The sequence below is a fragment of the Petaurus breviceps genome, unplaced genomic scaffold (genome assembly GCF_028583685.1).
Source record: "Petaurus breviceps papuanus isolate PSGF00001 unplaced genomic scaffold, PetGlider_PUasm1.0 90977, whole genome shotgun sequence".
Taxonomy (NCBI): Eukaryota; Metazoa; Chordata; class Mammalia; order Diprotodontia; family Petauridae; genus Petaurus; species Petaurus breviceps.
In genome coordinates, this window is record NW_027187391.1 from 46,692,672 (window position 1) to 46,705,988 (window position 13,317).

General features: G+C 39.9%; 1 protein-coding gene across 2 annotated transcripts in view; it reads right to left on the bottom strand.

Annotated features, from left to right (window-relative positions):
- Positions 1-13,317, bottom strand: part of CRYBG1 (crystallin beta-gamma domain containing 1) — a 273,376-nt gene that overhangs the window by 9,904 nt on the left and 250,155 nt on the right. For both annotated transcript variants that reach the window (XM_069077114.1, XM_069077115.1), the window contains 4 exons: positions 4,984-5,123; positions 3,210-3,333; positions 2,616-2,774; positions 49-211 (listed from right to left, as the gene is read on the bottom strand). In XM_069077114.1, coding sequence (XP_068933215.1) covers positions 49-211; positions 2,616-2,774; positions 3,210-3,333; positions 4,984-5,123 — 586 coding nt within the window. The remainder of the gene's footprint in view (positions 1-48; positions 212-2,615; positions 2,775-3,209; positions 3,334-4,983; positions 5,124-13,317) is intronic.

A 13,317-nucleotide genomic window follows, 5' to 3' on the forward strand; every position in this document is an offset into this window, starting at 1 on the left:
GACATCATTAAAATCATAATTCAATGAAAGGAAAAAAAAAATCTTTACCTTTGATATCCAAAACTAAGTTTGGCTTCAACTTGCTATAGATTCTTCCATCAGACTTAATACTCCAGAACTGGCTGTCTTCATTCTGGTCAAGTGCCAAGCCTAGTTTAGAACCCGAGGTTACAAGACTTCCAACAATGGTCAAGCAGCAATCCTCTGCGATCTGTTCAAAGGAAAAAGAAAACCCAACACATCTTAATCTTAGTTCTTAACTCTGCAAGCACCTAAGTGGCCCAGTGGAAAAAGTGCTGGTCCTGGAATTGGGGAAGATGAGTTCAAATTCTACCTCAGACACTCATTCCTGGCTGGGTGACCCTGAGCAAGTCACTTAACCTGTGCCTGCCTCAGTTTCCTCATTTGTAAAATGGGGGTAATAAGAGCATATAGCAATAATACCTCCAAGGGTTGTTGTGAGAACATAATGAGATTTTTTTGGTAAAGCATTTTGAAAACACTAAAAGCACTATGTAAATGCTATTGTTACTATCATCCCTTAGTCTGTCGTCTACTAAAAAGAGCTTAGTAGACCTCTTCCCTTTATTAGCTATGGAGGATCAGAAAGAATCTTCTGATAAAACCTCCACCCTCTGCCAGTCAAATTGTTCACCTTACCTAAGAAAATAAAATGTTAATGATTCCACCAGTATATTAGTCTCTCTAATTTTAACAGTAGAATAGCCAATAAACTATTACACCATTGAAAAAGTTTAAAATATGATTATTAGTGTCTCCTGCCCTTCCTCCAATAGAGAGTTCTAAAAGAAGCCTAGTAAAAAAAGGAAAACCATCTCTGGGGTAAAACAAGACAATGATTTTATTGGACTGTGTCTGCGCCAAATGCATTATTCACAGACACTCCCAAAAAGCTGTTATTCTAAACTCATTCTAATAAAACCTTTATAACAATGCCACATACTCTTTTTACAATGACATACAGTTCTGTAGCCTGTGCTTCCTCTACTGAATTCTTGCTCTGATACCCAGCTCTGGTCCAGCTTAAAGGCTCCATGTTATGGAACCAATGGCAACCTGCATGTTTTCTGTCTGTCAAGGACCAGCCCACTTATGTTCAGAGAGGTCCTTTATCTGTAATGATGAATTTTTCAAGTATAGCAACTCTTTGGGGCCTCGGCTCTTCTAACCTATAGAAAAATCACACCATTGGACTCAGGGGTGAGGGAACCTGCAGCCTCGAGGCCACGTGTGACCCTCTAGGTCCTAAAGTGTGGCCCTTTGACTGAATTCAAACTTCATAAACCAAAGAGCTTGAAAATGAAATACAAACACATGCTCTTCAATGAAAGTTGAAGTGAAGAATGTGTTTAATGACAAGAGTTTTTCCTTTGCTGAAATATCCTCCATCATCCTAAGTATTACTGACTGAATTCAAGGCTGTTCCATATCTTTGCCAAAATGTTCTGGCCTGGAGCAATATTCCTGTGAAGCACACAGTTCCCTTGTCTGGCTTAAGATAATGTTGGCCTCCTTCTCAGCTCTAATCTCTTTGTTAATCCCTTTTCTCAGTGTGTCTCTTCCTTGCATGCCCAAACAGTACCTTCTAAAAAGGAAGGTTTTTTCCCTTCAAGCATAAGAGCTGAAATTGAGACATGAATTCCCCTCCCTCTCAGAGTCACTTTCAGAAGTCTGTGGATATCTCTGGCTGATTCATGACTCTTGATTTTTTCTTTCATTTAAGCTCAGTCATAGGCTGAAAACTGAAGCATTTAAAATGAGAAATGTGAATGAGTTTTCCTATTTTACAGTCTTGTTCAGATACAGTCATAGATGGCTTTGGGGGGGAGGGGTGGAAGAGGAGGGAGTAGGGCATCTGGGAAGTGTCCCAGGCCAGGAGTCAGGAAGAGTCCTCTCCCTGAGTTCAAATCTGGCCTCAGATACTTACTAGTTGTGTGACCCTGGACAAGTCACTTCACCCTGTTTGCCTCAGTTTCCTCATCTATAAAACGAGTTGGAAAAGGAAATGGCAAACCACTCCAGTATCTTTGCCAAAAAAATCCCAAATAGGCCCCAAAGAGTCAGACACAACTGAACAACAACAGAGATGGCGGAGGAGGTATTTCCTCATCTTCTCCTCCAGGAGAAAGAAGGTGAACAATTTTTTAGAACCCAATGAGATTAGAAAACCAGGAAGGGGATTTTGCTGTGTGCCTTGCAGCATCTTTTAATAACTTGCATTCTCACATCTCAACCACACTGTTTGACTGCAAAAGCTAGAGTTGGGAAACAGAAATTGCTGACTTGAATTTATTAGCTGCTGTTCATAGCTAATGACAGCACAAAGTAGGTTAAGAAGAGGCTTGCGCAAATATCAGCACCTCCTTTTTCTGTGACCATGTAACAGAGGGGGAAAAATCCATAATGGCAATGATGCAGATGTAGAGTTGATACTATATGAAACTAGTTCAGGAACTGAAAAGGGGAGGCTGCTCTCCCAGAGCAAAGGAGCCCTTCTTATGTAAGTTCTGTTTCAGACAACACCCTTCGGAGGGGGCAGAAGTATGTTAAAGGGGACATGGCAGCAGTCTCACTGTCCGGTTCTAAGGTCTCACCCTGCATTTGATGCATCCTTCTTGGTAAATCCATATCTGATCATCTGCTCCAACATCCTCCATCACCTGTATCCGGAGAAGCTTCAGATCCTCAAGGTTTCCATTGGTTGACATGAACAACCCTGTGGCTTTATTCCGAAGCCTGAAGTAGATCCGTTTCTGGAAAAACAGAAACCAACAACAATGCAGCACTATTGGGAATAGTATTGATTGCTGCCCTCCGCCTCCCCCACCAGCTTGTAGGAGCCTGACAGAGGTGAAGGCTGGGTTCTTTCAGCGAGGCAAACAAGATGAAACTCTGGAAGAAGTGCCATGGGGTAAGGAACCTGCCTGCCTGTTAACAGGTGGTTTATTGGGAACAGTCCATGTTCTAAGGCTAGCTACGTCAGCACTTTTAAGAGTAGCCCTCACTTCAGCCAGGGAAGGAGACTAAGTGTAAAGCAACTCGAGCCAATTTTAAACTTTATTAGCTGGGGATAACATTCTGAAATTAAAGGAATGCCAGGAAAGGATACGGGGGAAGGGAGAGTACACAAGTAGTTAAATCAGTTATGAGAATTGTTCATGGAAAACAGTAGGAAAAAAAAACCATACCTGAATAAAAGGTCTGAGGGAACCTATCTGGCGGCAGCCACTGAATTCATACCAATTAGGCACTTCTGCAGGTGACAGCAAGATCTGCCGCCCCCTATAATTGCTGTATTCATAAGTGACCCATCTGAAAAAAAAATTTAGAAAGGTAACCTACAATCAGTGACAATGCCCATATCAAAAGAAGCACAAATTACATTCATTGTTGGGATCTCAAAACTTTCTAGAATAATCCTTCCAAATTATAGATAAGAAAAGACCAAAATCCTTTCTCACTTCCTTGTCTCCCTACAAGCAATAGACTAAAGGATACTTTTCTAAGAAAAAACATACCAGTATTTCCCCTACAAAAGGGGAAGCAGACAATAAAACTCATGTGTTCTTTTAGTGAAAAAGCCCTGTGAGCCATTCCCACTATAGTCAGTGAAGAGAGCTCACAGAATCACTCACAATCAGAACCTTCCTGTTTCAAGCCATATTCTCTGCTTCAAACTTTGGAAGGAAGGCTGAAGTCTGAAGTGTGCCCAATGACACTTTTCTCAAACAAGGCATACTCCAGAAGGCAAATGGGTACATCAGAAGGTAACTCTTGTCCACTCCACCTTCCAATAACTTACATAATATTCCTCTGATTGTGAAACTATGGGTTGGGAAACCTAACATAATAGTTTATGGTTTTCTGGTTTTCTCCTAGCTGGGAAAAGAAGGGTAGAGGAGAGGGTATACAAAGAGTTAAATCACAGCCATAAAAGTTTCTGTATTTTGTAAAATACAGAAATATCATATGTATAAAACATATATATCTATATCTGATACATTGTATTAGAAGTAATAATGCCTAAAGGCAACACTATATCATTTCTAATGCATGTAAAAATATTTTCATTATTCTTTCCACTGAGAAGTGATGGGAAACCTGCAGCCTTAAGACCACATGTGGCTCTCTTGGTCTTCAACTATGGTACTTTGACTGAATCCAAACTTTGCAGAACAAATCCCCTTAATAAAATGATTTGTTGTATAAAACTTGGACTCGGTCAAAAAGGTGCACCCAAGGACCTAGAAGGCCACATGTAGCCTCAAGGCCTGCAGGGGAGGGGGGGAGTGGGTTGGAGGAGAAAGGTATACAAGTGGTTAAATCATATCCAAGTAAAGTTTCTATATTTTGTAAAAATATGTACATGATTACAGTATATTACAAGTAATGATGCTTAAACATCATATAATTTCTAATATGTTTTTAAGAATTATGAGTCACCAAAAGGCTCGATGGACCCATCAAACTCCTCCAACAGAATATAAGTTTCTTCAGGGCAAGAATCTCCTTTTTGTCCTGCTATCCCCAGTGACTAGCACTACTTGGCCTTTATCTAAACTTTGTATTTCTTCCAAAAACTAACACAGCAGAGTTATACTCTGAATGAATGAATAAATGAATGGCTGGCTTTGAGCAGTTAGTGTGTCAGACCTAAGGGGCACTTGCTAACTTAAGTATTCATTTTTACTCACAAAAGGAAATCAAAGCAATGTTATGATTCCTAAGACTCACCAACATACTTGATTTTTTTTTTTTTTGGTACTTAATGATGACTACAGATAAACCTTAACATGCACTTGATTTGGTGAGATTTTTTTTTTAACTCTATAAAACTGAGTGCATGCAAGATGGACGAATACATTGGCCAAAGTAACACGATTCATAAGAGTACACAGAACAGCAGCTTCTCAATGTGACACTTTTTTGTAACATGAAAAACAGAATAAATCATCAGCTTACATGCCGCCAAAAACCTGGACAGAGCGTATTTGGGTATTAAATCCCAGGAACCGGAGGTTCACCACTTCTTCATTAAGTTCAATTTTTTTCCCTTTGAAGTCTTCTCTTTCAAAAAGAACTATTGTTGGTTCTGAAAATTCCTGTTTTTAAGAGGAGAGATAATGCTTATTTGTTAATTCTAGCATAATTATTAGAATTTATGATGTGTATGTATATATCTAGTTATATAGGCGTATATGTATACAAGAATCAATACAAGATCTGTCAGATTCAGCTAATCAGTAAACTCCCCTTTCTAAAGGACCTAAATATTTTGTTTCCAAATTGATTTTTAAAGTAACTATACAGAAATAAAAGGGTTGCCTGGGAGGGAAAATATATGGGCAACAGACTTTCTACTGAGCAAAAAGGGAGGTAAATGTGTATGTAATTCTTTTGAAAACTGTTATAGAAAATGGGGGGGAGGAATTGAGGTATAAAGAAATTTTTTTTTTTTTGCTTTTTGGAGGGCGATTCGGGTTAAATGACTTGCCCGAGGTCACATGGCTAGTTTCTTTGTGTTAAGTGTCTGAGGCCAGATTTGAACTCAGGTCCTCCTGACTCCAGGACTGGTGCTCTATTCAATGTGCCACCTAGCCACCCCATATAAATAAATTTGTAAAGCAACATAACAACCATTCTAATAGAGTCTATGTCTAACTTGGCCATTTTTCAGGATGGACCAAAAAAAACTCTTGGCATAGAATGCTAACTGGGGAAGGTGTGAAGCTGGCTCCTTAACTGTTCCATGGTGTACTGTAATCAAAGTAATCTCTTCATACAGAAAACTGACTACAATTACCTCCTAGATACCTTTTCATGCATGTGTCCCCAAAAGTCAATTTTCAAAAGAAAAATTGAGGTAAGGAAAAAAAAATTATCAAGTGCACACCTGTTTCAATTGTTAGCAGAGGAAAGAAAAGCACCATATCAGAAGAAACAAAAATTACATTCACTGTTGTAATCTCAAAACTTTCTGGAGTAATCCTTCCAAATTATAGATAAGAAAAGACCAAATCCTTTCTCACTTCCTTGTCTTCTTAAATAGTCTAGTTTGCCAGGGCAAAAACACCAGAAGAAGGAAAGCTTGCACAGCTGTCAGTATGAAAGCCCACAGACCCAAGAGAAACTTGCTCGTTTTCATCTGAATTACAGAGAAGCCCTTATGATCCTACACCAACTTCTCATGATATATACATGTGAGATCATAAACAATACATCAAAAAGCCACCTGAAGCCTGCAATGTTTTCTTCCCCCAGATTAAAGTTTCATGTCATGGGTGTGGAACCCAACTGCCCAATTTATGTGGACAGGCCCCAGCATGCAAAAAAAGCATTTTTGTAGCTTACCCAACAAAGAATATTAGGCAGTAGAAATGGTCTGCATGGTCATCAGGAGCATTAAATCTAACAAGCGTGGGCTGTGTAAAATACCACAGGGGGTCATCACAGTAACACGCCTAGGACAACAGAGTCTCCGAGAAATAACCCAACAAACCTTAGATTTCTATAGTACTTTGGAGATGCTCCAAGCTAACTTTTTTAGACTCTCAGCTAAAATAGCATCCCGGTGAGAGCCCAACTCCCTTTAGCCATGCATCAAATACTAATTAGGCCGTTTAAAAGTCTCAGGCACCATTAGGATCCAAGCTCTCAAATTCTGAAAAGTACAGGTTTTTTCCCGTGACCACTCACAACAAAGGGGTACTGTGTTGGAGTCAGCAGGTATGTGCACACACATGCCAGTGTCTGGCTATGGGGAGGAATTGAAATCTTTGTTTAAGAACATATTTGTGGGGAGCTACTTTGGGGCCGAGCAGTGCTGAATTTCAGCCATCTCTCTGTGTGTAATGATCATAATAAGAGCTGACATGCCTAGAGTGCACCACGCTTTACATTATCTCATCTGATTCTCCTAACAGCCGGAGATGCAGGTGCCACAGGCATTAATCTGCCCATTTTACAGATGAGTAGTGACTTGCCCAAGTCTGCACAACCACCGAGTGTTAGGACCTGGCATTCCAACTTGACTTCAAGGTCCAGCATTCTTTCCATTCTACCACATTGTATACCTTTAGTTGCAGGAGAGATATGAATATTGGAGGAACCTCAGAGGCCATCTATTCGAACTTTCCCGTTTTACAGGTGAAAAGACTGAGACACAGGGAGTCAAAATTACATGCCCATGACTACACATGTATAACCTATACTGAAATACTTGCCTTCTCAATGGAGGGGAGGGAGATGGAGGAAGAGAGAGAATTTGGAATTCAAAGTTTTAAAAACAAGTATTAAAAATGGTTTTGACAATGTAACTGGGGAAAAATAAAATACTAAATAAAAGCTTAAAAAAAAAAAAGGTTACATGCCCAGGGTCACATAGATAGTAAGTGTAGGCGGTGGGATTTGAATCAAGGTCTCTGAGGCCAGCTCTCTCTCCACCAAGCCTTCCTCAAGTTTCAAAGACCATCTTAGAGCTGCTACTGAACCAGCAAGTCCAGTCCTCCACTCTATGAGCTGAGCTATAGAAGGATTCACCCCTTACATATTTTGTTGAAATCATCTCCAATATCTCAAGAAAAGCCATCATTTACATATCAATCGACAATCATTTATTAAGCACCTACCACTTTGCTAGGCACCAGGCAGAGAGAGACAAAAAAAAAAATGAAGCCAACCCTGTCTTCAAGAAGTTTTTATGAGGGGACAGGTAAGTGATACAGTGGACAGAGCGCCAGGCCTGGATTCAAATTCAGCCTCATATGCTTACTAGCTGTCAGAACCAGGGCAATTCTTCCTTAACCTCTTTTTGCCTCAGTTTCATAATGTGTAAAATGGGGAATAACCAACATGAACTTGGACAGACTTTGAGAGATAGCTGAGGATAGAAAGGCCTGGTGTGCTATGGTCCATGGGGTGGCAAAGAGTCAGATGCCACTGCACGGCAACAGCAAAAACAAGGATCACAACAGCAGCTCCCTCCCAGGGAAGGATAAATGAGATATTCTTTGTAAAATGCAGAACACAGTGCCTGGCACACAGTAAGGGATGTAGTAACGTTAACCCTCATTATTATTATTAGTTGCATTATGCCAGGGAAACAATATGTGCATAAAGTCTACATATGCATTTATATATACGTGTACACAAATTCCATGTAAGTCTATAGATTAGTACTTATATATTCTATATATATATTCTTATGTAGTCTATACATATCCTATATACTATATATAAAAAGATATATACTTGTATATAAAGTCTTTTATATATAAGTACATATCAAACATATAAACAATAAATGCAAGGTAAATAGGGGCGCTAGGAACTGGGGAAAGATTTCACAGGGAAGATGCAATATAGGTAAGTTTTTCTACTTTATAAGAATCATGACAAAAAAATGAAAATTGTGATAGAAATAGAAAAATAATGCATAGGCATAAAATAATCAATAAGAAACCTCTCAACCTGGGGCGGCTAGGTGGTGCAGTGATTAGAACACCGGCCCTGGAGTCAGGAGGACTTGAGTTCAAATCTGACCTCAGACACTTAACACAAAAACTAGCCGTGTGACCTGGGGCAAGTCACTTAACCCCAATTGCCCTGCCTTCCCCCCTCCAAAAAGCAAAAAATAAAACAAAACAAAAACCTCTCAACGTGCCTAACGGAGGGCATGTCCAGCCAACCCTTTATTGTGGCTACAAATGCTGCACTAAAAACACCCACCAGTAGAACAAAAAGGGTGAAAAAAATTTCACATAACCAACTGCACACAAATCAAGCCTTCTCAAGGGGGGCCAGCCATTAAAAACTTATATGGAAAATGAGAGACTAATTGTAAATTATGAAAACATAATTTATGGGGAGGAAAATTTCATCAAGTAGGAGCTTCTTAGGAAGGTTGTATTATAGTACATACTCCCATGAGTAGAGCTGAGGATGGCTGGCCAATTCCAATTGTGTAGGAATTTTAATGTTAAACATTTCTTGAAGTTAGTTAATTGTAGCATTAGCTAGGGACCAGAATTCTTTATTACAAAAGATTTTTTTCCTTTTTTTTTTTTTTTTGGTCTTTTTGGTAGGGGGAAGGCAGGGCAATTCGGGTTAAGTGACCTGCCCAAGGTCACATAGCTAGTACCTCTGAGGCCGCATTTGAACTCAGATCCTCCTGACTCCAGGGCTGGTGCTCTATTCACTGCACCACTTAGAGGTCCCCAAAAGATTTTCTTTATAATGCTATTCATTCATTCACTATTTACTTAATAACTGGGATCCAGGCAGTTTCCATAAGCTTGCTGAGGTTTCCTATTCACTTTGGATGAAGGCCATCCTTAAATAGCTTACACATCTATCTAGCCCTCTGTACTTTCTACGTCTATACTGTATGCTTTCACACCCCAACTCGAAATCTGTGCTCTTCTGAGCCTATCTATTAATTCATTTAGCTTCATAAGAACCTCATGAGATGAATAGAACAAACATCATCAAACTCCCCGAGCTTCCTTCAAGATTCTGCTCCAGTCCCACCTGAGAATGGCTCTCCCAGGTCTTCCCCACTGCTAGTGCCTTCCCACTGTGATTACCTCCCATTTACCTTGCATATATCTTGTAGGTACATAATTGTCAGCTTGTCGTCTCTACCCTCACCCTATGCCCACTGCCACTGGAATGTGAATTTGTTAAGAGCTGAGAGTCTGCGTCTATCCGAGCTGTGCTTTGTAACCCCAGCACTTAGCCCAGTATCTGGTATATACTAAGGAATGCTCATTGACTAACTATCTTGCAGGTGAGGTAAGTGAGTGTTGGATTGGGACTCTGTTGCTTTATTTGTATTTCATTTTGTGCTCTCTAAAGTCTCTTTTAGCACCAAGTCCTAGACCCTGAGATTTGCCCAAGGTCAGAGAGCTAGTTGGTGGTGAAATCAAAGGTTACCAGATGTACTTTTTGTACGACTTTCTAACAGGAAGTACCAGAGAGGATTATGACCCTTCTCTGAAATTTCTCACTGTATCAAGGAGTTTCTGTGCTCTCCTCTTAGCAAAGCTGCGTTCTCTGACAGACCATCTATTACCACCAACTGCTACAGGACAATACAAGACTCAGGAAAATATTTGTGTATTCCCCAAGCAACTGCATCCTTCTGGGGAAAAAAAAGGATTTTCAAAACCTACCACATTTTCTTTGAGATTTTTATCCACTGTGAAAAACCACACTTAAAAATGAATGGATGGGGGTAGTAGCTAGGTGGCGCAGTGTATAGAGCACTGGCCCTGGGGTCAGGAGGACCTGGGTTCAGATCTGGCCTCAGACACTTAACACACACACAAAAATAAACTAGCCATGTGACCTTGGGCAAGTCACTTAACCCCAATTGCCCTCCCCCCAAAAAAAGCAAAAAATAAAAATAAAAAAATTTTTTAAATGAATGAATGGATGGATGGATAAGTGACTGAATGAATGGATGGATGGATAGACAGACAGACAGATAGATAGAGAGATAGATAGATGGATGACTGAATGGATGCATGGATGGATGGATAGACAGACAGATAGACAGACAGATTTACAAACAGATTGGCAGACAGACAGATGGATGGATGGATGGATGATTCTTCCAAACCTTGTCAAGATATGGCAGATCATTGTAGAATGCTAGGATCAGCAATTTCTACATGGTCTTTCTTCCTCTATGCAATCTAAGTCATGGAGAATTTATGTCTTTTTATTAAATAAATTATGAGGGTTTCTGTGGCACCTCTTGCTTTTTGGATAATAATCTAACAGCAATTATCATTGCTTCTGGGAAAGGCCTGACAACTGCCTACTCTAATATTCCACTCATTATTCCTATCTTGTCTCTTCAGACAAAAACTCCCTTCCCTAGCCACCATTCCCATATATATATATATATATATATATATATATATATATATATATATATATATATATATATATATAGAGTTGTCTCCCCCCATTAAATGTAAGTTGAGGGCAGAGACAGCCTCACTTTTGTCTTTGGATGTCCAGCACCTAGTAGGTACACAATAGGTACTTAATGAATGCCTTTTTTCATTCATTCAACATGAATGGGGATGGTGGTGATTAACAGGTACCTGTAAGCTGGGCATGGGAGCCTCTGCTTGTAATCCCTGCTCCCAGGAAGTCTGAGGCTGGCAGATCTCTCAAACTCAGGAATCCTGAGCTCCAGTGGGCCAAGCTGATCAGATGTCCAGACGTAAGACCAGCATCATATTATGAGCCCCTGGGAGTGGAAGGCCACCAGGTTGGGAAAAAAGTAGGACAAAGTTACTGTGCCTATCAGAAGTGGACTGGGTCCATGAGTATCCCTTTCCAGCCTAGGTGAGTTAGGGAGACTCAGCCTTTTAAAAAAAAAAAAGGAGGCAGGGAAATGAAAGGGAGTAATCATTTATACAATGCCTACTATGTGTGTTCGCTTTTGACAAATATCTTATTTGATCCTCATGATAACTTGAACCTCAAAACTGCAAAGTAGGTGCTAATATTTTTATCCCCCCCTTTTGCAGTTGAGGAAATTGAGGTAAACAAAGGTTAAGTGACTTGTGTGAGGTTGGTCACACAGCTAGTAAGTATCTGGGGCCAGATTTGAACTCAGGTCTTCCTGACTCCAGGTCCAGCACTCTATCCACTGTGCTCCCAGCTGCCTCAAAATTAACAGCAACAATATTAATGATGACAACAATGACAATGATAAAAATAATAGGGAGTGCCAGGCCTGGGGTCAGGAAGTCATCTTTGTGAGTTCAAATCCATCCTCTGACACTTCCTAGCTGTATGACCCTGGGCAAGTCACTTAATCCTGTCTGCCTCAGTCTCCTCATTCATACAATGAGCTGGAGAAGGAAATGGCAAACTACTCCAGTATCTTTGCCAAGAAAACCCCAAATGGGGTCACAAAGAGTCAGACACGACTGACTAAACAACAAAATGCTATAAAACTATCACTGATATAGAAACTGAGGCAGAACTGTTTCTTTCTTCTTAACCAATGTGGTGGGGAAGGTCTTTAGGGCTGAGTAGCATGTTATTTCAATAATTACTGTGTAATTCATCATTCTAAGGTCAATTATAATAATAATTAACAGAAGCATCTAAAATCTGTTTCTACTCTCTCCCATTCTCTTGCTTTACTGTTTGTGTACAACAATGCACTTAGCATAGTACCATGTACCTAATATATTCTTACTAAACGTTTGTTGAATAACTTCTGGATTTAGAATTAGGAGAGCCCTGGGTTCAAATCCCACTTCTAGCATTTTAATAGCTGGATGGCCATGGAGGAGGCAGGGAAGAGAAGAGGGAATAATCATTTAACCCTTTCATGTCTCAGTTTCTTTCTCTATAAAATAAGGGTAATATCTGTACTACCTGCCCTACAAGGCTGATGAGAGTGTCAAATGAGATAACAGGTATAATGTGCTTTGCAAATTTTATTTTATTTGCTTTTTGGAGGGCAATTGGGGTTAAGTGACTTGCCCAAGGTCACACGGCTAGTAAGTGTTAAGTGTCTGAGGCCAGATTTGAACTCAGGTCCTCCTGACTCCAGGGCCAGTACTCTGTTCACTGCGCCACCTAGCCACCCCTGCTTTGCAAATTGTAAAGGCTATAAAATAACAACTAACATCATCATAACACTGTTGTCATTTTATATCTAGGGCACATGTGAAGCTATGGTTTGGCCTGAGCTGAAATGGGTGCTGCTTCCCTTATTGAGAAGTTTCTCTTTGTGAGAAAAAAAATGTCACCAAGGAAGATCAAAAGAGAATTTCAGAGGCACATGCCACTTGGAAGGAATTCAGGTTTGTTGTTGTTGTTTAGTCACTTCATTCATATCTGATTCATCACGAACCCATTTATGGTTTTCTTGGCAGACACTAGAGTGGCTTTGCCATTTTCTTCTCCAGCTCATTTTACAAATGTGGAAACTGAGGCAAAGAGAGTGAAGTGACTTGCACAGGGTCACACAGCCAGTAAGTATCTGAGGCCAGATCTGAACTTAGGTCTTTCTGACTCCAAGTCTGCCTAGCAAGCCAACCAAATCAAAAGAAATATTTTCTGCTTTTCCAACCAGTACCAAATTTTGGGAGAAAGTCTTTAAAGACAACACATTCTGAGAGAGATGATTCACAGTTCTAAAGAATGTGTTGTCTTTAATGGAAAGACATGTTAAGACATATAACATTATATTATGTGCAGAATGTTAAAACACATACCATTATAATCTTTGAAATTACCAAAGTCATGAGAACATCCATT